The sequence below is a fragment of the Nipponia nippon genome, unplaced genomic scaffold (genome assembly GCF_047370975.1).
Source record: "Nipponia nippon isolate SJK-2023a ecotype South Korea unplaced genomic scaffold, ASM4737097v1 scaffold_2, whole genome shotgun sequence".
Classification (NCBI taxonomy): domain Eukaryota; kingdom Metazoa; phylum Chordata; class Aves; order Pelecaniformes; family Threskiornithidae; genus Nipponia; species Nipponia nippon.
In genome coordinates this window covers 22,834,605-22,860,660 of record NW_028262336.1, presented here as the reverse complement: position 1 = coordinate 22,860,660, position 26,056 = coordinate 22,834,605, and the positions used below count along the sequence as shown (strand labels likewise).

The 26,056-nt window shown below is 41.5% G+C and overlaps 1 protein-coding gene across 9 annotated transcripts in view; it reads left to right on the top strand.

The window, feature by feature from the left end:
• Positions 1 to 13,476, top strand: part of NRIP1 (nuclear receptor interacting protein 1) — a 77,240-nt gene extending 63,764 nt beyond the window's left edge. For all 9 annotated transcript variants that reach the window (XM_087758138.1, XM_087758137.1, XM_087758143.1 and 6 more), the window contains one exon: positions 4,454 to 13,476. In XM_087758138.1, the coding sequence (XP_087614264.1) occupies positions 4,823 to 8,311 (3,489 nt within the window). In that variant the 5' untranslated portion in view covers positions 4,454 to 4,822 and the 3' untranslated portion in view covers positions 8,312 to 13,476. The remainder of the gene's footprint in view (positions 1 to 4,453) is intronic.
• Positions 13,477 to 26,056: the final 12,580 nt, after the last annotated feature.

Genomic DNA, 26,056 nt, shown 5'->3' with positions numbered 1-26,056 from the left:
CCTTGATATATATTACATATCGTCCCAAAGCTCCTCGTTCCCGTGAGGTGGTATTGCATGGTCTGGGTGAGTTACAGATTCCCGGACTGTGGAGAATCCCATGTGAAATCTGAGGAGCAGAGGGATGCTGAGATGAGGTGTCCGAATCCCCCCTTCCACGCCCCAGAGGAAATATGTAGGAACAGCCTCCCCTTCCTTATGTGCCTCTGGTGCCACGATTAACAACAACAGTAATTAGCATTTACATTTTAGCAGTCTCTTAAAAGCCAAAGTAAATCTAAGTAGCCTCTACTGCCAGAACAGCTGGGTTTTTTTCTCCCCCACTCAGTTGTTGGTTCGCTAACATTTCAGTCCAGTGGTCTGTCAAATCTTATTCTCACAGAAAAAACTTTCTTGTGTCTGCTGTGCTGTTGGTTCTGTGTTCCTGTCGATTTTATGTGACTTAGGACTTCTCAGTTACTCAGTGTTTGCGTGCTTTTGTAAAATGGTAGATTTTGCATCTCTTTGAGCTGTTGCTTCAGTTTTCTGGAATTGGTTTTCTGCAGTATTTTTCAAAATCCTACCATGTAAGCTGCTGAAATCATCAGAAGGTTTTGATTGGGCTGGTTTGGATCTATTCCCTTCCACTCACCCCCTTTTCCCCCCACTAATATGGAAAATAACAACACCCCTTTCTGTTCTCTAAAACTTCTCTTAAGAAAGTAAGGTCAGGACTGTGTTTGGCAGTACACAGCTTAACAGAACAATAGGGAAAAGGCTTTTCCATTTCACATACTTGCGCAGGATTTAGCCACGAAGGCATGGCTGTTGCTGACCCTGCCATTATCCAAAGAGGGTATTTTTATAGAGTGAGCGATGCCGCCGGAGGGGCGGCAGGACTGTGCCAGCCTGGAGGGAACACCCCTGCCTGGGATGGGGGACGCCGGCTCGGTGGTGGGGTCAGGGCCCTGGGAGCCCCTCCAGAAATCCTGGCAGCAGCAGGGGCTCCTGCTGCTGCTGCAACGTGATTCCCTGCGTGCCCTCTCCTGACTGAGCTGTTTAAAAGAGATAGGCTATCCTTTCCATGTTTAAAATGTCTTTTGGAGTCAGTCAGTAGGCCTGACGAAGGAGTGAATAACATGCCAAGCTCCTGGGAAGAAGCCTATTTCTGCTTTCTCAAAGTGATATCCTACGACTGCAGGAGAGGAGCATGATTTTTTTTTTTTTAAATGAATTTATTGTAAAAAAGGCTTGTTGATTCCCAAGTTCTTTCGAGTGCAATGACAGACGAATTCACCTGTTTATTGCTGAATTTTGCTCCACCATCTGATCACTTTTGCCTTTTTTTTTTTTGTCTTTTTCTAAATTACATTTGCAAAGGGAACCTTCAAAATGTCTTGACAGCCTGAATCAGGACTGTGAAGAGGTCTCAGCTGCTCCATTCATCTCAATAGATTTCTGACATGAAGCAGGGATTTAGCAAAGCACTTAAATACGTGATTCTCTTAAAGCACATGCTTAAGTGCCGTTGAAGTACCTGCACATTTGTGCAGCTCTGTGGATTTGGTACCCTGGGTTGTTGAATCAGGCCTGTTTCACTGCTTATAAACTTAGCAAAAAGAGTCAACTGAAGTGCTTATACCACCACTCTGAATACATCCTTCCTGCCTGCTAAAATCACAGAAGTACAAATTGAGCTTAATAACAAAATAATTCTGGGATGGCTAGTCTCATTTTTCCACACTCCTCTTCCGTTCACTGCAAGATTCTGCTGCAATTTCCAGTGCATCTAGGAATTTTGCTGGAGACCTTAATTTCATCGTGCTCTGCAGCATTTCACTGCAGACAGCTATAAGGATGGGGAATCATTTAAAATCTGATGTTTTAGATACTTAGTGCTATCCCTGGAGCTGTTGAGCAACACACAGCCTTTAATATATTTATCCTCAATTATCTTTTTGAAGTTTGCATCTATTATTACTCCATCTGGGAAAACAGGGTACAGAAAAGTAAAATCAGAAGTCAGGCAGCCTGTCTGCAGCACAGCAAGTAATTGGACCCCTGGATCTCAAGCTGCCACTGTAATCACTGTACTGCATTCCTCAAATCTGTAATAATTAAAATGACTGTCTGAGCCATTGGTTGATGTGGTGGGCTGTAGCCTTTACATTCGGGAATATGAGAACGGGAAGGCAGTGAGCTAGTGAGAGACTTTTTCTGGCTCTTCCAGTAGTTTCTAACCATTAGAACACTGAATTTATTGAATAACTAAATATTTCAATTTCACAGACCAGTTTGATTTCAGCTCTACGAATTCATATTTTGACTCATCTCAGCTTAAAAATGGAACATAAAATTACTACAGGAATTTAACAGTCATTAAAGAACTCTGAAATGCAGTCAATAAAAATGTTTTTTTGAATATTGGCTTAACGGTGCATTTGTTTGGGACTTTATCTTAAAGGTGACCTGCAAGGCTTGCTTTTATCAGAGAGTAAGAAATCTTGAAAAAAATTTCAATTTTTTTCTCTTCAACACAAAGCAGGGTATCAAGTGCTACTCGTTCCTTTTTAAGAACAGCATGCTGTCAGCTTAATTCCCTTTTGAAATATGAAAATGTGGCTGCAGGTAAACAGTTGATTTTTGGAAGTTGGAAAACTGTATTTTCTGGATAAAGTGCATTCCCAAATATTTGAGGAAATAAATCTAGCTGTATTGATGTTCCAGTTGCTGAATACTTGATGTATTCATTGGAAACCTTTGATTTTTATTTTTTTTTTTCCAAGGATTCGTTATTTCTGATTTTAATCTATTTTGGGTTGAAACTCTGCAAAAGCCCGCCCAGTGGTGCATGGGTTTTTGAAGGAACAGTAAGGTGATTGGTGATTTTTAATTAGATGAATACACATTTAAGTTGTAGTTATATATTTGAACAAACACTGTGTCTTCTACAGGTAATTATGTAAGTGCTGGTTAATATAGACATGTCTTTCTGAGAGAAGTACTGAGACCCCAGCAATAGCTACCAACTTCTCATTTGATATTTAAATACACGAGTATACACATTTACACTACAGTGCATTGCTGGTATCTTTATTCTGGTTTTTTAGAGTTTCTCTAAATGACTCTAAAATCTAGTAAGGGAGTATTTGCCAAGGGTGATAGATGTGCTATTAACATTACGGCTATTTAGTTGTTCTTCTGATTCTTTACTTTTTTCAGATCTGATATTTTCCTGACTTGTAGCTGCCTGAAGCTTTTGAATTAAAAAATAGCCTCTGGGAAATCAGTCATAAAATATTCACTTTAAGGAGGCAAGGATTTCATCGGTGTATATCCTTTTTAAACTTGTAAATACAAGTTTTCAATGGGTCTTTAGTCGGTGAAAGCAAATTGCAGAGTTAGATATGGGGAAAGACACTTAGCTTTGCTCATGTTGAATATTTGTGCCAGTTTAGAACTGAATGAGTGAAGGAGTAGGCATGTGAGGTGTAATGATCTCAATACTGAACTGTGGTGACCGAACTGTTCCTGCTATCATTGGCCAGTAATGTAACTAAAACTGAAGAGATGCATCTAGCATAAACGCCATTGCTGTGCTTTTTAAAACAGCTTTTTATAGCATACTACCTCATCCAAGGAAGTACTCAGTAGAGATGTTCTACACTCTGAAAATAACAAGACTTTGAGGAATACTTGTTCTTTTTTTTTTTTAACACTATATGTTTAATACATGGAAAGAATGTAAAGATAAAAATCCTCCAGTGAAGGAAGGATTTTTATATCAGAATTTATGTTCTATCAGGAACATAAGCATCCTTTTCACCACTCCTGTCACATGACTCTTCTAATGACTTGCGGTAGTTGGGAGTTGTAAGAACAACAGATTTCCTCCTTGTTGTGCTATCCTGCTAGATTTTGCATTACTGGATAGTCCTGGGCAGCAGTGGCAACTTGGTTTCTACTTCTAGCGATATCATCTACCTGCCAAACAAAAATGTACTCATATATGATATGTATTTACATAAGAAGAAGAATGGTTGATGCAACTGTGAAGTAAAATAAAATGTAATTTTTTTTTTTAAACTATGTTTAGAGTGCTTTAAGATTTTCCTTTCATGATTGCTATTCCTTATTTTGAGCTGTAGGCTAGAGAAATTCAATGAACGCTGGTAGTTAGCTATGCTTATGATAGTTTAGCTGAATTTTTGTATAAAATTTTCTGTTTCAGACTTGTTTTCACAAAGTTCTTTAAATTAGTTACCATGTACTTTTGTCCATTACTTGACTTTTAATTTCTTCTGGAATGTGGTTATTGCTTATATATCCTGAATCTCTGTTTAAGACAATGTGGTTTAAAAAAAAAAAAAGTCTTATGCAATTAGTTCTTTTCCTGAATCTTTTCTTTCTTGACCACTTGTTTTTTGTGTTTTTTTTTGTTTTTTTTTTGTTTTGTTTTGTTTTTTTCACTTAGGTATTTTATGTGCTTGGTGGAGATGGAAAAAGATGAAAAACAAGCTGGCTTCCTGGAGAAAGAAGGCGGCAAATACTTAATGGAACTTTATTGCTGTGGAACCATGTTTTGAGTGCTCCTCCTAGATACCTTTCATAAATATTCTGGATATCAGCAGATTGATATGATTGGAAACCTGGCTCATCAAACAGTATACACTGGAAGAAGCCTGCTTGGAATATGACATTTTTGTATTGTTTCTGAAAGTCTGTGAGAAAACACTATAGACATCTACCTATTATTTGTTAACTCTGCATCTCGATTGAGCTACAGCAAAACTAGTCTTTGAAGTGGATAGAACCAGAGCCCTTTTGGAAACTTCTATTGAACATGACTCATGGAGAAGAGCTTGGCTCTGAGATGCACCAGGATTCTGTTGTTCTAACTTACCTAGAGGGATTACTAATGCATCAAGCAGCAGGAGGCTCAGGTACCGCAGTTGACAAAAAGTCTGCTGGGCATAGTGGAGAGGATCAAAACTTTAAGATTTCTGGAAATATATTTCCCAGCTGTCAAAGTAATGGTCCAGTTCTTAACACAAATACATATCAGGGATCTGGCATGCTGCACCTCAAAAAAGCAAGACTGTTGCAGTCTTCTGAAGACTGGAATGCAGCAAAGAGAAGGCGGTTGTCTGATTCCATTGTGGATTTAGATGGAAAAAAAGAAGCCTTGTTAGCTGGCATGGTTGAAAATGTGCCTAAAGGCAAACAGGATAGCACATTACTTGCCTCTTTGCTTCAGTCGTTCAGCTCTAGGCTGCAGAGTGTTGCTCTGTCACAGCAGATTAGGCAGAGCCTTAAGGAGCAAGGGTATTCCCTTAGCCATGATTCTTTACAAGTGGAGAAAGATTTAAGGTGCTATGGTGTTGCATCCAGTCACCTGAAGACTCTACTGAAGAAGAGCAAAGCAAAAGATCAGAAGTTGGACAACAGCCTGCCTGATATAACAAAGAACCTGCCCAAAGAGAGGTTTATAGAATCTCCTCATGCAGTGCAGAGCGGACCTAAAGTGATAAATGAGCCACTGTCCTGTGCTGCAAGATTACAAGCTGTTGCAAGCATGGTAGAGAAACGATCTAGTCCTGCTGCTTCACCGAAGCCCAGCGTAGCATGCAGCCAGCTAGCTTTACTCCTTTCAAGTGAAGCGCACTTGCAGCAGTACTCCAGGGAACATGCTTTAAAAGCACAAAATGCAAATCAAATAGCAAGTGAGAGACTTGCAGCTATGGCCAGATTACAAGAAAGCGCTCAGAAAGATATTGGCCAATTCGGTTTAGCAAAAGGAATGACAAGCCATCTCAATGGTCAAACAGGATCATCAACCAAAACAGTATCTAGCAAAAGCAATATGGCACCATTTCAGAGTTCAGTGGGAATCATGCATTCACCTCCCAAAAACGTGGGGTACAAAAATACTTTGGAAAGGAGTAACCTGAAAACCTCTCCCAGCAACAGTTTGCTCTTGCATCTACTGAAAAGCCAGAATACCACCAAACATGTAAAAGGGCATGAACAGAGTGAGAGAGCCAGCATTTTTGAAGACAGCAGCACACCAACAACTATTGATGAGTATTCAGACAACAATCCTAGTTTTACAGAAGATGACAGCAGTGATGATGAAAGCTCCCATTCTAACTGTCTTCCTATAGACCTATCCTTTAAACAGAGGACAGATAAACCAGATGCAGGTCCACCTGCATCACTGGATAACCTGACTCAGTCCTTGCTTCATAACTGGGATCCAAAAGTTTCCTGTGCAGAGAACAAGGAAGACAAAGACACTCCGAAAGCTTCTAAGCTGAATCCCCATCAGAAGGTAACACTACTTCAGCTGTTACTTGGGCATAAGAGTGAAGAAAAGGTAGACAAGAGTAATGACCCTCAGGGACCACACAGTGCAGCTGATGTGGCAAAATTCACTGTACAGACTGGTAAAAGGACTCCTGTTACGGACAGTCCCAGTGCAAGTCGAATGACTCCATTAAGCACTCCACCTTTGCTGGCTTCTACAAAAGCAGACTCTCCTATAAATCTCTCGCACCAATCGTTAGCCATCAAGCGTAGCTCGCCACCGTATGCCTGCAGCATCCAGACAGACAGGCTGGTGAATCCCGCATCTAAACATTTGATAGACCTTTCTAAAAGCAAAGAAATTCAAGGAGCTAAGCTGAGCAGGAATGATAGTCCCCAGAACTCTTCAGCTTTCAGTGCCAGCAAGCTGTTGCAGAACCTCGCTCAGTGCGGCATGCAGACTTCCATGTCAAGTGAAGAACAAAGAGCTAGCAAACAGCTGCTAGCAGGGAACACAGATAAACCTGTTGGCTTGATTGACAGATTGAACAGCCCTCTGCTTACGAATAAATTGAGTACGCATGAAGAAAATAACAAAATATTCAGTTGTCAGCCTGCACCCGCTGAACAAGGACTTCCAGGTTCGGAAATAGAAAATCTCCTTGAAAGGCGCACTGTCCTTCAGCTGCTTCTGGGAACTCCCAATAAAGGTAAAAGTGAAAAGAGAGAGAGGATGCTTTTAAGAGATGAAAGTTCTCAAGAACAGACGGATAAGGCTTTGAATGAGCAAATATTGACAGTGAAAATAAAAACTGAACCATCTGAAGAATCAAATGTTCCTTATAATTCAAATGCACAACAAGTGAGAGAGTGCAAGGGTAACAAATTTCAAGGATTTGTTCATTCACTTCAGAGAAACACAGCTGCTTCTCCAGCATCCGAGGAGTTGAAATCTGAGCCTCTTTCACCTCAAGATTTCTCTTTTTCCAAAAACGGTCTGCTAAGTAGGTTGCTGAGACAGAATCAAGACAGTTACTCTGCAGATGAGCTGGACAGAAGTCACCGAAACAACGAGCTGACACACCTTGAATCAAAGAGTCTTTGCACAGTACCGAAGAAGAGGAAGCTTCATGCTGAGCCTTTGGAAAGTCCATTAAAAAAGATGAAAAGTAATGTGTCTGATGCTGCAAACAATCACGCTTCTCCCACCGAGGTACTGTACAGGCCTTTGCTTAACCAGCAAGAACTGAAATTTGGCAGAAGTGATGCTGAATTTAAATATGCTGTAAGTCATGGTTCAAATAATGAAAGTGAAAACAGGAGTTGGTCTAGAGATAGTAAAGGCTTTAATGTGTTGAAACAGCTGCTTCTCTCAGAGAACTGTGAGAGAGATCTGTCACAACATAGGAGTAACATACTAGTGGAGGGTAAGAAAAAAGGAAACAAAACCAGTGCAACAATCAATAAACCTGAATTCAGCATTTCTTCAGTAAATGCATTAATGGGAAGCCCTGCACAACAGAACAATTGTGTAGAACATAGAACATTTCAGTATCCTGTAGCAGTAAAAAGTCCTGCCAGTTCCCCCTTCCCTGAACATTTGGGGAGTGCAGTATCTAGACTCGAGTCCGACCAGTTTAGCGTGTGTCCCATGCCCAGTGAAAAAGGGCCCATCAGATGGGTGATCACAGGTGTGGACAAGAATGATTATGAAAAAGACTCTCCGAGACTGACCAAAACCAATCCAATATTGTACTACATGTTACAGAAGGGCGGCAGCTCTGTTAGTAGCCAAGAAGCACACGACAAAGAAATCTGGAATGAACCTGCATTTACTGATAGTTCAACTCATGTTACAATCAAAGAGGAGTTGACATCTGATGCAGAGCTTAAAACTCCTTTTAGTAACTTAAGAAGCCCTTACAACAGCCATATGGGGAGTAAGACCTCTCATCAACATGGTGTGAATGGAGACGTGCATGGACTTCTGGAAAAAGTGCTAACAATCAAAAAAGAGCCAGAATAAACTACAGCCTCCTCAATGAGTTTACAATCAGTGGTTTTGAATCTTTGTTTAAAAAAAAAAAAAAAAAAAAAAAAAAAAGAAAAAATAAAAATGAGTACGAACTTGACTATTGTATAAATTGAGCATGATTTTAGAAAAGCATGGTCTAATTGAAACGTTTTCATTTGATAAACTTTTTATTTTTCTGGTGATGTTATTTAAAAATACATGTAGATAAAATTTGCTTTACAGTAGATTGTCACAAGGAAACTAGAAGGGTTGTAATTTGTACAAGACATTTCTGTATGCATCAGATTAAGTTATGAGTACTCTTTGATCAGAGTCTTATTTGGATCTTCAAGTTTTTGGTGTAACATAAAGTGTAAGCGTACAGCCTAGGTGGTGGTAATGCTGCGTTTCCTCCCTCCCTGTAAAATAATCCTTATTTTTTTGGAAGCCTGAGCATAGAGACAGTGTGCTTTTTTTTTTTTTTTGAATGTTTAATACATTTTGTGAAATTTTAAGAATAACTTAAGAAATGGAGCAGTCCGTCCAAGGTATTAGCTCGTCATATTGGAAAACCTATGTCAGTGTTAATAATTGAAATGCACTGAAATGTATTTTTTAGTGCTTCCAAAATTTTTATTGTTATTTTTAAATCTTGTTTGTGGTCCTGCCAGAATAGTGGTGTAAAATCTATTTTTCTTCCTTGTCCTGCTCTTGACAACTGCGTTCCTTAGAATCCTTAGCCATAGTTATGAGTTACTAGTTACGATTAAGGGTTTTTTCTAGATTTTTCTACAAAAGGCAGACTTTCATAGGCCATGCAAGTACTGCATGAATTCTTCTGTCGGCGCATTCCTGTCACTTACCTGCTTAAAAAGGTAAAGCCAAAATGCCTCTTGGAGTAGTGTGATTAAGAAAGCTTAGTACATATATTTGGTGAGGAAGGTGGTGGAAAGTTTGTGAAGCGGATGAGCAGACTTGTCTGTTTAGCACCATCCTGCTTCCCCTGCAGAGGAATATCAGCTATGCTAAAGCAGCACATCAGACTTCCACTCAAAAATGGAATAGGATTTTAATGAAAAATGTGTTGGCCTCTTCCTACAACCAGGGAAAAGAATCCATATTCTGCCAATATTTATTACTCTCTGAACATCTGATGCATGGTTTAATGCACTACCCTTTCACTGCAGAAAATCTGGTTTTAGAATAATTTTTCAGGTTGCACTGAGGATAAAATTGTGGTTTTGTCATGTTCTGTAATGGATAGTGGGACATGTCTGAGAAATCCTCCTCTGCCCTTTTCCTCAATCCCCACCTGTGCTGTGATTTGTAACATCTGGCAGTATCAGCCTGAGATGGGAGTAACTGAAAATTGCGGTCAAAGCTGAGACACCTTAAAAGAATTGCTGGCTGGGGAAGAGCCATGCAGCTCTGCTTTCCTGTTAACACTCTCAGTGTTAACTCCATTTGCAGCCCTTATTTCTCATGGGGGAGGAGGAAGACAAAATCCAGTTCCTCTAAATTATGTGCATTATTGGCAACCATACGTTTTGCTGAACTTTTTACTCCCCTGAAAAAGATGTTCTCTGTAGCTTCTAATTTCACCGATAATCCCCTGTGCTATCAGCAAACAGCTAAGTAGTTGGCTTGCACATATAATGAAAGCTACACTCTGTTTTAGTTTTGACAGTTTTCACCATTCAGAGCCGAAGACATGACAAAACTGCTGTTTCTGTCCATCTCACGTTTGCATAGCAGAGATGAGTGATGGGGCATTTTGCTCTTTTCCTTTCTGGTTTGGTTTCGGAGATCCTTTCCCCAGGCTGCTGGCTTGCCGAGACAGAGCAAGCTGTTGTCCCCTCCTTGTCCTCTACCCCCTGCCTGGGATCAGTTTCCCTTCTTTCCAGTGCAGTCCCTACTGCGAAAGGGACTTCTCCTGTCTGCCAGCTGGAAAATGCACCACTATTCTGTTTTACTCCCCTTGGGGGCACCTTCTTTTAGGGAACACAAATATTTGGCAGTATCCGATATAAAACATTCCCCTGGTTTATATGAGAAATAACAGAGCGATTTAAAGATATATTTTTATGTTATTTGGGTGAAGCGTAATATATTAATGGGCTGTACAAAGAAGATTTATATTTTAAAACCTTCACACAAATCTAATATCATTTTAAATGTCATTGTCTGAAGTATAATATAAAAATAAAATTTTGTTTGTCTTTAATATTGCATTTATAAGAGGCCCAATGACAATTCAGATGTCTCATAGAATAATCATTAACGAGATAAAGTATATTTTGGATTGACAGTGGAACTGAATTCTTTTTATATGAGTCAACCCAGCAGAAATATTAAAAAGATGGTATTTGTTCCATCCATTAAATGTCTCTTAAAGTCTTAATTGATTATTTTTCTTGAAACAACATGTATATAGCTAGGAAATATATACAATATAGAATAATAGATGGTCCCCAGAGTAAATACAGGGCTATAATTTACTTGAAGGGCTCCACAGAAAAATGCAGCTTGAATGGATGTGAAATAACCTGGTTGAAAAACTTCATCAAAACAAAGTTGAGACAAAAAGTAGGGAGGAGAGTCTAAACCTAACAAAAAGTAATATTGGAGTCTAGGAGTATGCTTACCTATGTATTTATTCTATGGTAGTCTATTGCTATAATATATACTTTTGAATATTTAGTTTTTAAAGTTTTATAAAACATTTAAGTTAAAATGTTAACAGTTTGACCAGTTAATGATTTAGCTTTCTTTTTAGGTGATGGTAATGAAAGGGTATTACCATTCTCACAGACGTCAGTAAACTATAATACACAAGAATCTAAGTTTAGGACATGCTGTTCATGGAAGAATCTTACCTCTTGTAGACGTTGCAGTCTCAAGCAGCACGTAACATAAGGATGAGGCCCTTGAGAGAGGGTAGGGCATGCCAACTGAATGCTTTTCAGACAGCTGCTAAGAGGGCAACAGTCTTCCATGTGAAATTCTCCAGCATCACTGATGTTACCCCTCCCTAGGGAAGAGAGGTCGTCTTTAAAATCTACCCCATCCACGTTTACAGCCTTTAAACCTGAGGACATAAGGCTTTCTCATCATTTATCTTGTGGCATGGGTGAATAAAAAGAAGTCGCCATCATTCTCCTTGGGGACTTTTCCCTCTGAATTGTTCCATCAGAAAAGGGGGCTGCAGGCACTGCACCAGCAGAAGGACTGGTAGGGCTGGCCACATTCTCCCAAGCACCTCAGAGATCCTTGATTTCCGTCAGTCCCTGTAGATGAATGGTGAACCACGGTCATCTGTTGAGCAATGCTTGGTATTTTCAGCAACTCCTGTCTCCTTGGTTTGGTAGACGTTTCCTACTAGGATATGCATTTCAGCTGTCCCCAATATGCTCCCTCAGTCTGTGGGAGTGGAAGCTTCAAAGATAGCTCTGCAAACTCAGGAGGCTGAAGTTTCAGCTAGGCCTTTAGACTATGGCCTTGAGGAAGAATGGGGCCTTGTCAGATATTGGCAGCAGTAGCTGTGTAGGCAAAGAGCTGCAGGATTGATGGGTGCTGTTGTGTGATCTCACCATCAAAGGAGCAGGGAGGGAGGGGAGGAGATCACATTCCTGTCATAGCTGGGTGACACTGCTGCGGGAAAGCTGCTTCCACCTCATGGAGCAGTGAAGAAGTGAGTTAGGGATGTGTCTATACCACACTTAAAGTTGTAATTGCAGCCCCTTGGGACTTACACCTGAGTTAACTTTAACCTCACTTAGAGCAGTTGCAGCAGCAGCAGTCGGGTTGCTAAGTGCCCGATGCCTTGCTCCAGTGGGCATCTGCTGGCTTGTGCGGCTTCACCCGCTGTGGGGGTGCAGCATTCAAGCTAGCTAGATTTGGGGATTGACTTGTAATTGCCACGCAGATACGCCTTTTCTTTCCAGAGGAAAGTGTACGGGACTGAGATGGCCAGATTTCTAGTGTCTGCTCTGCCAGAGTTCAAGGAAATGATGGGGGGTAACGCATGACTACAGAATCAAAACTGTTTTGCTGGAGGGCTTCTCTACTGATACCATGTAACCATGCGGCTCAGTTGGAGAAGTTTGTCGACATTACGAGATCAAAAGGGAATTCAGCCATAACTTTCACTTTTCTTAGCCATTTACTCTTAGTAATGTTTTTAAATTTTTAATTTACCAATGTTTTTAAAAGAAAGAAATGAACGGTTTAAATTTTCCCTGTTAAATGTTGGTGAAAGTATTACAGCTCTCATTGACGTCAGTGACATGATATTACCAGTTTGTTCTCTGCCACATCTTACAGAGGAGTAAACTGGTAAGTATATATTATATATATTTATATATAATGTAAATATATTGACTTGTTACAGCTATAATATGTTGAAATTGGTTTTTAAAAGGTGATGTAAATAGTGGTTTCCTTAATGAAAAATACATATTTTGTATTGTTCTAATGCAAAGGAAAAAAAACCTTTTAATCTTTTTTTGTTATGTATATTCCATGTATAAGTGTAAATATGATCACATAGGTTTAAAAACTTTTGCATGTATGTATACAGTTGCAAGTCTGGAAGAATGTATAGAAAAATACTTTTATTTAAAGTTGTGATTACCTGCTGCATGAAAAGTGCATGGGGGACCCTGTGCATCTGTGCGTTGGCAAAAAAATAAAATGTCTTAACAAGTCAGGTCAGTTCAAAACACAACAGTATTCCACTTCTGGACATGACTTCTGCTGTGGTATTTTAGCTTTGTGAAAGAATGTGCTTCAAATCAAAAGGGTCTGGGGGGAAAAAAAAAAACAAACAAACGCAAAACTACTTTTAAAACATGAAGTACTCACACAACTATAATCAGTCATGTAAGTTCAGGACTCCATTTTGCGTAACTGAAATATTGTACCAGGACTATTCCATCCCTGTAAAACAAAGGAATATTGATTTTCATTGCCATACATAAGAATTCGGGATTTTACCACAACCAGTTTTATTGTGATGTGTCTTCAGTAATTTATCTAACTGGTCTCATTTTTTTATTAGAAATTAATTTCTTCATGTGATGTCACAAAACTGTACATACTGCAGTGTGAAGTTTTTTTAAATCTTTCAGTGTTTACTTCCTGCAGAAGATTTGAATAAATGAGAAAAATGCATTGTCTTGATGGTTTTTAAATCTGCTTTATTTTATGTGTACTTTCCATTATTGGAGTGTTAGCGGGCTCTTCTCATCAGTGCTATTAATATAAATTTCTGACAATAAAAATATCTCGAGGAACTTAGGGACACATAGCCTTCAACAAGGCTGCTGACTGGAAACCGAGAGTCACGGAGCTGGAAATTGAAACAATCTAAATCAGATTAGCAGCTTTACTTTACAAAGCACTATATTATGTTTTATTCAAATAGCCTTCTGCTTATTAATTTGAAATCAGTGACCATAAACTGGAAACCTTTAAATGAGAATTTGCATGAGAAAAATCACTTTAAACAAATGTTGAAACATTTTTCAGGTCCCCTGTGCAGGGCAGGAAAGGTGTGTTTTCCCATAAAAATGTACTTTGGGCCCCCATCACAGAGAGGACTTCCCAGTTTTGTTCAACTTCAGTTCTTAAGCAGAAGTGTGGAAAAATGAATGCAATTTGCTAGCGAAGACTATATAAAGATTTAACAGTGCGCTTCCATCATATACAAGCAGCTTTTAAGGTAGGTTATGACATTAGTGCAAATGCTGGATTGCAACATTAGTGCAAGCGCTGTTTCTCCAGAGCATTTTTGTTCCAAGATGTGCAGGCACACTGAGGCTGGAGCTGTACAGTTGCAAGCAGGCACTTGGGTCATGACTGTCTTGGGTAACAGTAACAGCTATTTTCATGAATCATCCTATGTTTTCTGATCTCTTAGCAATAAATAGGCATGCATGAGGTTCTTTGGAAGCTTTCTGGAAAGCATAAATTATAATTCATAAAGTTAGTTTAAAACCAATAATTCCTACTCCATAGATCTCAGTTAGTGCTTCGTAAAGTATATAGCTGAGCATTTTGATTGTTTGGTATCCCAAATGGAATAGGATCTGGATGCTGGCTGTCTTTGGGTATCTCTTTGGATATGGCGTCTTAAAGTATGTATATAATGCCAGCAGTGATACTCAGCTGTGCTTCAGAGCAAAAAGACCCCTGACCCAGCTTCTGCATAGACTCTCCTCTCTGTAAGTAGGCTTGCCTCCGATTTGAGGGATGAATGGCTAAGCCAAAATACAGCCACATGAAAAAGCAATATACCTAAGGAGCCAATGTAGTCTTCTAATGGCAGTGAGGCTTGGAAATAATTTCTGAAATACTGCTTCCTCACTGATACAATTCCTTTGGTTTTGAGTCTACCAACGAAACAAAACCAACGGTATGCCTTTATTTCTCACATGATGATGCCCTAGGATGGTTCCTTGGGGCACCTGAATATCACCGAGGTTTGTTTTATTACTCGGGGGGAGTTCAGGCTCTTGTAACTTCGCTATATTTATTCAATTTATTGTGCTGTAACACCAAGTAAAACTTGCTTTGTGTCTACCAGAACAAACAGGCCTGCAGAGCTGAGCATATGGTATGCTAAACAGCCTGTGGGGTGACGAGGATGTTGAATGGGTGTCAGTATTCTGAGAGACATTTCACGCCGATGAACATTAACGTTTGCTTAGTGATTTATAATAAACTCACTCAAAAATGCCTCAAACCGCCAGTGAACTCTTTACAGACAGACCCGTGGTCATGCAAAATCTTCTTGATCTTCAGTTTGTTCCTCACAAAAGGAAAGATGCACATGATGTTGATCCGTTTCTCACAAAACATTTACTGGATAAAGAAATGAAAGTTTTTGCTTCAGAGATTTCAAAATGTGGAGGAAAAGTAGCAATTGTGTTCACAGGACTTGGCAGCCCAGTCTTGTGTTCCTCAATGAAACTAATTCTAGCATTTTGGGCATCAAGAACAGATGGGGACTCTGATAGATCATTTGCAGGCCTATGTGTTGTGGAAGACTATCAGAGTAGAAAAACTTGTTGCAATAATATAAACATGTCTACACATATGAAAAGTAAAGCACATTATTCTTCATTGACTGTAAACTTTGTCAAGAAAAACAGTATTTTGAAACTGAAGAATACAGTGACAGTATTTTTCTGTATGACACAGCTGGCTGCATTAGAGATGAGTAATGTACCCGTGGGAATGTCTGTAGGGACTTGATGATGAGCCTGAAGCAGTGGCTAGGACATGCAGGTAATAATTGTTGGTAATGCTTTTATTTCCTTTTGATCATCAGAGTGACTCAAAGGGACCATGGCACAAACTCAGGGCATGAAAATCCTCTCTGCTGGTAAACACAAATGCTGTTAATGAAAAAGCATATGCTGATCCGAACTTGCAGCAGCCCACTTGGATTTGGCTTTTTAGGAACTGCTTGCTCTTAATGAATAAAGAGATTTGTCACTATTTCCAGATTACTTTTCTGATTAAACTATTCAGAACTTAACTGAATGCAAAACGAACTTTATTGATTTGCCAGTGTGCCCGTTAGATAAGCTTGATGCCTGCCTCCGCAACTGAACTCGGCACGTGCCTTCAGTGCATCTTGGTGTGTTGGGGAGAGATGCAGAAATAGCTGTGTCCCCCTTCACAGTATTAGATGATCTTGATTCTCTTTGCCCAGTCTAGTCTGGTGAGGTGAGGATACTTCCTCACTAAGTGGGAGGCAAACTGGGCTAGTCTGTAAGTTAGTGGAGGCTCTCTGGCCCCAGTCTTTACTGCAGCTGGTGCTGACTTTTAAAGTCACACCCTTTTGCATGCTCGGATATTCCTTTGAAAATTTCAGTACAGACCTCAAAGGTGACTTTTGCAAATGAGTTGCTGGTAGCCACTGGGACACAGTGATACGGAATAGAAGGTGCAAGTCCAAGGACAGAGTAAGAGAAGGAAAATGAGAGAGAAGGATTTTTTTTATTTTTTTTTTTAGCGTCCTCAGCGTGGTCCAGCTGGCAGCCTGTTGCTTGCTCCCATTCTTTCCCACCACCTCTTTCCCAGAAGGAAGGCACAGCGGCGCTGCGGGCAGGTTGCTTCCCAGGAAGGCAAGTGCTGCCATTTGCATGAGATCTGACACAGAACTCTGGGAACCGGTGGTGGCTGCTCTCGCTACTGACAAAACAGTGGCAGCTGCTGATGGAGGAAGAGAAGGCACTGAAATCCCCTGCTGAAAATGTTAACAGTCCACAGAATCATCCTGTATTTTTACATGGCATAGATTTGCTATTATTAATTTAGAAGCAGAAGGAATAATCATCTAGAAACAGACAGCAGCTATTGTACTGAATCCATCCCACTCTCTGAAACTTGCATAGAAGGTCTAAGGATAAAGCTAGTTACATAAAAAAGTGACCTTTTATATATCCAGTGGCTTCAACAGTTTTTTTCATTATCTTCCCACATCTGCTTAGCACTTGAAAACTTGGTTCACTTTAGTAAGAAAGGTGCTATTCCAGTTTTCTTGTCATCTTTGTCTCTCTTTTTACATAAACATTTATGTTGTGCTCACACTAGAACAATACGGCTTGCTATCCCTTGTTTGATTTCAAACAACGTAACGCAGTACAATTCTGCCTGCAAAACGTCTCCTGACAGTACTGGGAGCCTCCTGCATGGAGCAGAAATCTCCTCTGACCCAGGCTAACTGTTGTGCCTCACTTCTAGGATGCCTGGAGCGGTAAGTGGTGCCATTAGTGATATGAGATACTGAGCACTGTATAAATTTCTGCCTAGTTTAGTTTTTGTATCTCCTGGTTTGGATCAAGGGGATACAGAAATTTTTGGCAGTATATAGAGCATGGGCTGCAGAAGTAGCAGCCAGTTTCCAAGCGTTTACTATATTCATGTTACCCTGCGTTAATGGCGCAGCTGTGCCAATGTCCCCCTTTGAGCATGTGCCCAGTTGGCCAAAAGCAAACATGATTACACGGGAGCTGGGATGGTGCTGTCCATTTTGATGTGGAACATGGCTGCCTGTGGCACGGAGCCCCGTGCTTTGCAGGGAAGTAGAGGGTTCAGCATATGATATTAAATTTTTGACAACTGTAGAAACATCTGCAGGGCAGGGTGGAGCTCCTTTTTTTTGAGGAGCCATGCTGGATCCTTGGAGTTTACTGATGCAGTGGTTTGCATGTATTTTTCTGGAGTGGGAACCAGGAGGGGAAGAAACGGATGAATGAGAACAGCGCTTGCAGGGCTAAAGCCAGTCCCTGGAGTGAGGAACCAGATCAGAAGCCAGTGAAGTAGAGAGACCTCTGTCCAGAAAGGTGTCAAGGCCAAGAGACAGTTACAGTAATAGACTGGTCAAAGAAGGAGTGCTTAGAAAGATGCTCTATGTCTTTTCTATCTAGTATGCAAATTCCTGGTGTTACCTGGTGAGACCTGGCAGGGATTAAAAGATGTACCAAAAAGGGGCAATATAACGGAGCCCTGCTGGCTGTAGCTGCTGCTCAATGGGATGGGAGATACACATCAGCCAGCTGGGTAGATGGTAGCATCCTGAGCCTGGAGGGAACGATGACTGGGTTGGGCTAGCTGAAAGAGTCCAGGATAGGAGGGAGATGCAGAAAAGGACCTCAGGAGGAATATTATGGAACCAGGATGCCTTGCTTTAGCATCTGAGCAAACAAGGTCAGGTTACGGAGCCAAAACGATAAGGCTCCTGTAAAAGCAGAAGTTCCTGTTTGTTATGTTTTCTTTTTCCATAGCAGAAGTTACAGCTGCTACATCATCACTGTTTACTCAAGTTTGGCAGCAATCACTGCAGTCTTCCTGCCAAGAGCAAAGGTTGCTTTTGCCACGGCACCTATATACAGCATAGATGAGATCTATATTACTATCAGGTGGTGCCTGCAGCCTGTCATGACTGGTTGTATGTCCTACCACCATCCTCACTAGGAGAAGAGGGATGGGCCCCAAATTATGATTGAGGAACCCCAGGTTTGCATTGTGGTTGACTGTGGGGTTTCATGAGATTTTAGGTGGGGCGTATGGCCATCCTGCATGTCAGGATTTCTCTGTTAAATACACCAAAAAAAACTTCTCCTTGTGTTAGGGAGACTTCAATGCTAGTGGAATATCAACTGCACATGCATCTGAGATAGACAAGAGAGTATCATTTGTCCTATATCAAGTTTTGGTAAAATACATAGCATGTGGTTTGGCCTTCCTATTTAGAGCACCTAAATATGAAGACTCCCAACAGATGAGAACATCCCTGGAGATGATGGAACTGCTATGATCTGGTAACCTGTCTGTCAGAAATATCTTTGCAAGTGGTGGATCGCAAAGCAGAAGGTAAACTCCGCAACTCTGGTATCTTTTTCTTCCTGTCTGCCTCGGTTATTTAAATCGCACTCTGTAACCCTGCCCCTGCTTTAGTCATCTCACCTGGGACCTTTGAGTAAGACTAGGTTAAAATGTACTTGCAAGAGAAACATTTTGGAAATATAACTCATTTACAATACATTAAATGAGCAAGTTTAAAAGCCGATGAGAACGAAGAAAATGAAAGGTTTCTGAAGCCAGAGAGTAACCAAAGTGGAAGCAGGGCACTGGCTATGACCGGTACCTGAAACTGTGAAAGCTGACTCCAGGCTTGTAATCATATACCAGGTCTAGCCCCTAATAGGCTTGGACAAGTAAGGCCTTGCAGCAGTGAAAGTGCCTTATTGCAACTATGCCTGTGGGACCTGATGACAGTGTTTTTTCTCAGCCAGGCTACACCTCCCTGTGTTTGCCTCAACATGAAGCTCTTTCACTTAGGCTTAGTTCCAGTGCTCAAGATTTCAGTGTATTTTTAGCATGTTGCTTGTTTATCATCTGCCATATATTTCTTATATCAACAGCAGGGCAAGTTAAACGTGGGGTCTCATGTCTAAAATAGCTTTTCTTGAAGAACACAAACACAAGCAGTGCTGTTACACTCTCTGATTAGGTTTTTGGGAGGGAAGGGGAACTTTTCTAGGAAGAATAAAACAGTGGAAAATCTTTAAAGCTAGCTGTGTCTCCAGCTAATTCAAAATGTTTGGATTTATGTGTAAAATAAGGAATTTTGGTGCAGGGGATAATTTAGCATTTCTTTCTGTGGAGAGAAACGTGAATGAGCATGTATGTGTACCTAAACACATGCAGAAGATGGGTACAATGACTCAGGCAGACAAAAAAATTAAGAAAGCTGACAATGGAGGGGCTGATATTTAAAACAGTAGGGGTATGTAGTGAGCATTCTTGTTGAGTAGCCAGTATTTATTAAGTAGAGACAGAGTGAGTGGAGCTATACAAAAACATAATGAGACATGCTTCAAGGAATTTGCAGCCTATTGCAAACTCAGAAAAAACCACTGCAGGCACATAAAGTACATTCAGTGCTGGTACAAGTTAGCAGTAGTGAAGGAATCTGGCTGAGGTCATTGTTGAAAAGTATTGTGAAAGGAATAAGTCTGGAGGAGGAGGGGGGAAAGTCATCTGAGGTGAAATTCTTTGGAAGACTTAAGTGGACCTGGCACCAGCTCCTCTGCGTGGAGTGGATTTTATCCTTGACAGTGGGGAAAGATGACTTCCCATTTGAAGAGGCTGTTGGGAGAAGGAGAAAAGTGAAGCAGGTTGAACTGGAGGGAAGGGTTTTACGGTGGGACTTGAAGGCAACTTTTGAAGGCAATGAGGGGAAGATGAGAGCAGGAAGGGAAAGAAGGAAGAATTTGGATGTATGGAACTACAAAATAGCAACTGAGCTTGATTTGGAGCTAGTCAAGAAACACTGGTTACAGATGGTACTGACCTGATTTTCAGGAGCTGAGTCAAGCCAGAGTATTCAATATCTTATGAAATTTAGAAAAATGGTAAACAAAACAAGAGTAGAGGAGGAGAAAGATTTATTTAATTAATAAATTCCCTACCTAGGCATTGGTATTCCTTATTTCGTGAGGGAGTGGTGTTGTTTCTTAACTTGAAAGAAGAATGATTATCTATGGCCTGTGTCATGGAGGTGATCAGAAAAGGAAGGGGCCTGTTGCTGTGGGGTTCCCCAGTAATCCCTTAAAAAAAATTCCATGAGCCCCGGAATAAGTATGAGGGGAAAAAAAAGGAAGATCAAAAGTGGGGTGAGAAAGAAGCTACTTATTAAATTGCCTAGAGAGAAAAAATAGTGCAAAAAATCTTGTTTAAGGTTTTAGATTAAGAAACCTAAAATGTGCACTGAGGTGTTTGGCTAAAAGCTCTGATGTTCTTGGAAATGCTGCTGGTGCCCACACCAACATATTTACAGCTAGTGTGGGTATGTCTGCTCAGCCACAGCGGCAGAGCAGTACTGGGCTCTGCAGACATGCTCTCAGGGCTTTGCATCAGACCGGCCTTGAGATTTTAGCAGAGAAGTGAAGTGTCATCTGGATCTGAAAAATGAGCAGTAGTGAGGTAAAAACAGAAAAGGCTATGTGGCGAGAGCTGACTCCAAGTCCCTGGGCGCTCCCTTTGCTTATACTTAGTTGCTTTTAACTAGCACAGAAGTATAGTCTGGTGTGTGAGTGGTCCCCGCACTGCAACCCAAGGCTAGTCTTTGCTTAGTTAAAGGTTACTGCTGGCAGTACCATCTTATCACTGCAAGCTGAAAAAAATGTAATGGGACTTGCTAGTAGTGAATTTTGGGGATCTTTCCCGATTTCTGGTTGCAAGGGTCAAGAAAATAACAAATTACGGCTGGTATAGCATAGCTATTGGGAGGGTTTCAAACCAGCCATGGTTTTTTACAGAAGTTGACGAAGTAGATGACCTTACCTGCTCTATAAATTGTAAAAGAACCTACCCACACCTTCTCTTGTTCCATAATATTACTGTGTCCTCATTGAGGCTGCACACATACAATGGAGCCAAGCAGCTACAGGTAGCAGATGAGCCTGGTTGTTCTCTACAACAAACTACAGAGAGAAGAGGCAGATGGTCTTTCTTCCAAGTCTTCAGATGATAGATTTCAGGAAGGAATTCTTTGTCCTTTTTTAAAATGACCCAAGAACATCTTCTGGCCTTGGATCTGTTAAGCTATGAATGCCTAGCCTTTGCCTTTCCACTGTGAAAACAAAGCAGGCTTATTTCTTTTGGGTGTGATCTTTGACTCTCGTTTGATGTAACTTAAGGAGTATCAGTAACACCTCACCTCTGCAGACTGACCTTGCTTACCTTTTTTATGGAGAACACTGAGACTTAGACTAAACAACAGTGCATTTAGGTATAAATTTCGGTAAACTGCATGTTGTTCCCCAGATATCTGACTATGCATTTGGGGGGATTTGCCATTATGTTCAGTTTCTGCATTCCTCAACTCCTCAATTCCAAGCAGGGGTTCTGGAATTTATGGCCTCCTGCATTTATTTCATAACAGTGCGGACACTTTTAAGTCAGTGAATTCAACCACCCTGACAAAAAATTTGCTTTTTCCAGCTGTCTTTTCCAGGGATGCTCAGAGTCCCTATGGCCCTAGTAGAAAAATATCTGCTATTGAGAGACAGTCTCTAAAGATTATTCATGTACCACAAGGAAAAGATACAGGAATACTTGATGAAATGAAAGAATTATTTTGAAACAATTTAGATTTAATTGTATACCAGATGACTTTTTACCTATTTAGTATGTTAGTTAGTGAGAATATACTTTCTGTGTGCCTCCTCAGCAAAATCTGTTTAAAGCAACCCGCACAGATCTCGAAACAGAAACTTGCACTTTGGGGAAAAAAATGCATCTGTGGACTGCTGCCCCTGCCAGATTACAGGAGTTTATTACTCTTAGGGGAAAGCTTAATAGTCTGTTAATTGAGAAGACAGAAGATCTTTTACACTTGGCTGCACACTATTATTAGGAGCATAGCAATAAAGGGAGCAAACCTTAGCCTACATATTCAAGTAAAATTTTGCAAAATAAGTTTAACAAGATAGTGATGGATTATCCGTGCTACAAGGCACGTGGTTCTCTGCACAGCACAAAAGGGCTAATAGTAATAAAAGCCTTGATTACAGACAAGGATTCTGCCGATTTGTATTATTGCCATGGACAAGGTGCAGCTGCTTAAGCAAGCCACATGTTTCTTCAACATTGTGTAAGGGCCAACACTGTGAGAAGAGCTGTGGTGTTTCTGGTGCTTCTGACTTAATCCGCAGGTTGCAGAGTTGCAACTCCGTAACATCACAGCAGTGTGGAGTCAGGCCTAGCTTGCACAGAATTACCAATTTTTCCGAAATCTTGCCACTTTTTAAACTTCGAATCTGGACTACCAGATCAGAGTGAACATTGAGTTCCTTGAAGGTATAGAACAGTTTGTTCCAAGGTTTTGCTCGCTTTGGATGCAGGCAAAACTGCTGCTTTTCAGAGTGTGATCTGATGGTACTGTGATTCACCCATACTAGCACTGGTACCATGACAACTCCAAACTCAGCCGTGTTTGTGAATTTCAATCTCAGCTCCCAGTGCCAGCCCCATCTTTTATAATTCCTATGTTTTGATTTGGTTTGGTTTGGTTTTTTTTAAATGGTACAGTGTCACTCTGAATTGCTTCTAAGATTTTAATGCAAGTTGTTACTGCCCCAACTTAAACAGAGAAAAGCACACTTAACATTAAACTTGCAAATGCTTCTGGGTCTTACATTTTTATACCTGAGTAAGTTATGGCTCTGTAAACAAGAAATGATTTGAGAAACTCTATTGTGATTGATTTTTATCAACTTAAAAGAAGTCAGGCATGTGACTGTGCTGCCAGTATGAAGTCTATGAAATTTCGATCTCAGGCACGCTTGTGAGTAGCTCCTGGCACTTGCATGTGGCTTTTGAAAGAAACTGTGGGCTTTTGAATCTGCATATCTAAATCCAATACGTTTCCAATGGATCTATGTCATACACGATTTGGGATAAGATTATTTTAAAGCAATGTTTAGAGTGTCTGCACTGAGGAATGCAGAGAGTGTGGAAGCATTGCGAAGCAGGGGTAATATTTCTTTTTATGTTTGCATGTTTCTTGTCACTGTGATTTAGAGATGCTACCACAGGTTTTAAAAAAGGGGATTTTTTCACCCAGTGGCGTAAGTTAATTTCAGTACAAATACTCTTGTCCTGCCCTTTTGGTATCAGCTACAGGAGAGAAACTCATGATCTAGGGGTACTTACACTAACACATGGGATGTACACCAGTCTTTCCCCCAAATTTAACACCACCTGTGTTTTAATCAGACTGTCACCTGTTTTCGTAGACAAGTAATTGGTTCCAGTGCAGAAGGCAAGGACCCGGAGGAAGACACAGCACCGGGGTCTGTCTCCTTGTGGGGGAGATCCCGCAGCTGGCCAGCCCCCTGCCCCATGCGGCCCTTTTGGGAAACCAGGGGTCTGAGGGAGCGGTGGGCAAGCATTCATAACGGGCGTATTTTTAAAACTTTCCGGTTTCCTGAAGAAGCTTCTGTTTATGCTCCTATTTTTAAAAAACATCAGGGCTGCTGTGCAGGAAGGGTTTGCATCTGGTGTGATGCGACAGCTACACTGTAAGGAGCTTTTGGTGGCTGACATGCTGGAGCTGACAAGGGTTTTACGAGGAGGGGGATTTTAAGTAAAGAAAACTTATTAACTCCTGCTTCTGCAAGCACGCGGGTGTAGCTTGAAGCACAGGAGCCAGCTCTGTTGCTGTACCATATTTGTCTTGACCGTCAGGTTATGCACCTGGTTGAGTCCTTGCTGATGCTAAATTCCCAGTATTTTCTTCTGTGAAATTGTTTGTTTAAAAATACGTATAATCGGAGCTGTTGGTATAGATTGGCGGTGCTAGGTTAATGGTTGGACTTGATGATCTTAAAGGTCTTTTCCAACCTGAACAATTCTATGATTCTATGACCGCTTCCCTGGAGGCAGGCGCAGCACCCACGAGGGCAGGGCCCTGCCGACCCCGCTGCACCATCCCCGTCAGGTTGGACCGCAGGTGCTGGCACCATGGTGGGCCTGTCACTGTCCCTGTCTCCCTCATGGCAAAGCCCGTCTGGCCCCACGGTGGCCATGGGGGCTGGGGCTGCCTCCGGGCCACCCCTGCTTCCTGCAGAGGCGGTGGCACCGGCCTGACTGGTGAGGCCCTGCCATGCCCTGCTGGAGTGGGTAGCCCAGGCCATGTCCCCAGTATCCCTGTGCCATGGTGGGAGTGGGGAAAAATAACATCTGTCGAGCTCTCAGATGAGGCACTTCTCCTTGTTCAGGAGGAGCAGAGGGCAGGGCCCAGGCAATGCGTTTGGTGGTGGTATCTGACAGCGCTGGAAGATACATGGAATTTGCTTGCAAGATGTGCACCATCCACTGACATATTTTTGTAAGTCACAAAAGGGGGGGGGGGGGGCTGAACAACAAAAAACCCCCAACCCCAAGATGAAGAAGAGGAATTTTTCAAACCTTTCTTTCAAACACATTTTTCAAAAATGCAGCAGATCTATTGTGTCTCATCACAAGTACTGACTGGCCTGAAGTCTCCTTGATACAAATTCTGTCAGCTCTGCCAAGAGCTGAGCATTGTTTTGGGCTCATCCGGATCATGTCAAACCCGTTCGCACCCTCTTATCCTGGGACCAAATGTACCAACGTACTGCTCTGGCTGGGTCATGCTGCTGCTCTGACCCAGTCAGGTATGATGCAGACCTAAAAACCAAACAGGTGCCCGATGTGGGGACGTGCCGCAGCCGGCATTTCTTCCCAACTCCTCCCGTTCTGGGAGCAAGAAAGAGGCTCACCATGCCACCCCACAGGAGAGGGCTTCTGGGGGCCAGAGCTCCCAGGGGCACTTGGGGATTGCTCAGAAAGGAGACGGGGCTTGAGGAGAGTGGTTCCACTGATGGCAACTCTCCTCCACCAACGACTCAATAAAATCTCGCAGCCAGCTGAATCATCACAAACATTGTGTCTTTAGGTCTTGCTAGGACAAAACTGAATACTGTGGCTAGTATGGCATCTCTACTGTGCCCAGCTCTACGAGCTACTTAACAGAGTCAAGGTGGTCTAAGAAAACGTAATGACTGCTAGAGCTGCCACGGAGAAATTTGGAGTAAGACACTAGCAAAATACAGGAGACGGTGCACAAGCTGATACTGGCTTCCTGACCAAGGGTTTCAAAGCCCCTTTCTCTCTGAGAGCAAGATCTGCTGGGTGTAGAGCAATGGTGATACAGACAGTCATCGGTGTCACCAGCTAGGGAGAAAGCTCAGCCACTCCACAAACCAAGCGAGTGACAGAGACTGAAATGCGTCCAACACAAGGAGGGGAAGTTTCTGTGTCTGAAACTGCTCTTCTTTTTTCACATTGGTGAAACTCAAGTCTGCACAACTACGTCTGCAGAGAAGCATAAAAATCCCTTGCAAGAAAAACTTATGATAACAGTTGGCATGCTTCACAGACCAGAGCCGTCGACAGACGTCTCTCAGGAAGTGAATGGGAGCACCGCACGAGAATATTAACATCTGCCCACCAGGAAGGAAGCTCTGGGGCCACGTTTTCCAACCAACAACTGAAATGAACGGACAGAGTTTGGGCAGCTGCCTTTGAATGTGGAGCATTCAAAGATTTGCATCTCTCTTCTGCAGTTTGACAGCCCAATCATGTAATCATGTGTAATACTCCTGGTGGCTCATCTTTCCCCATACGCTTGGTTTCCATTGCTGCAAACTG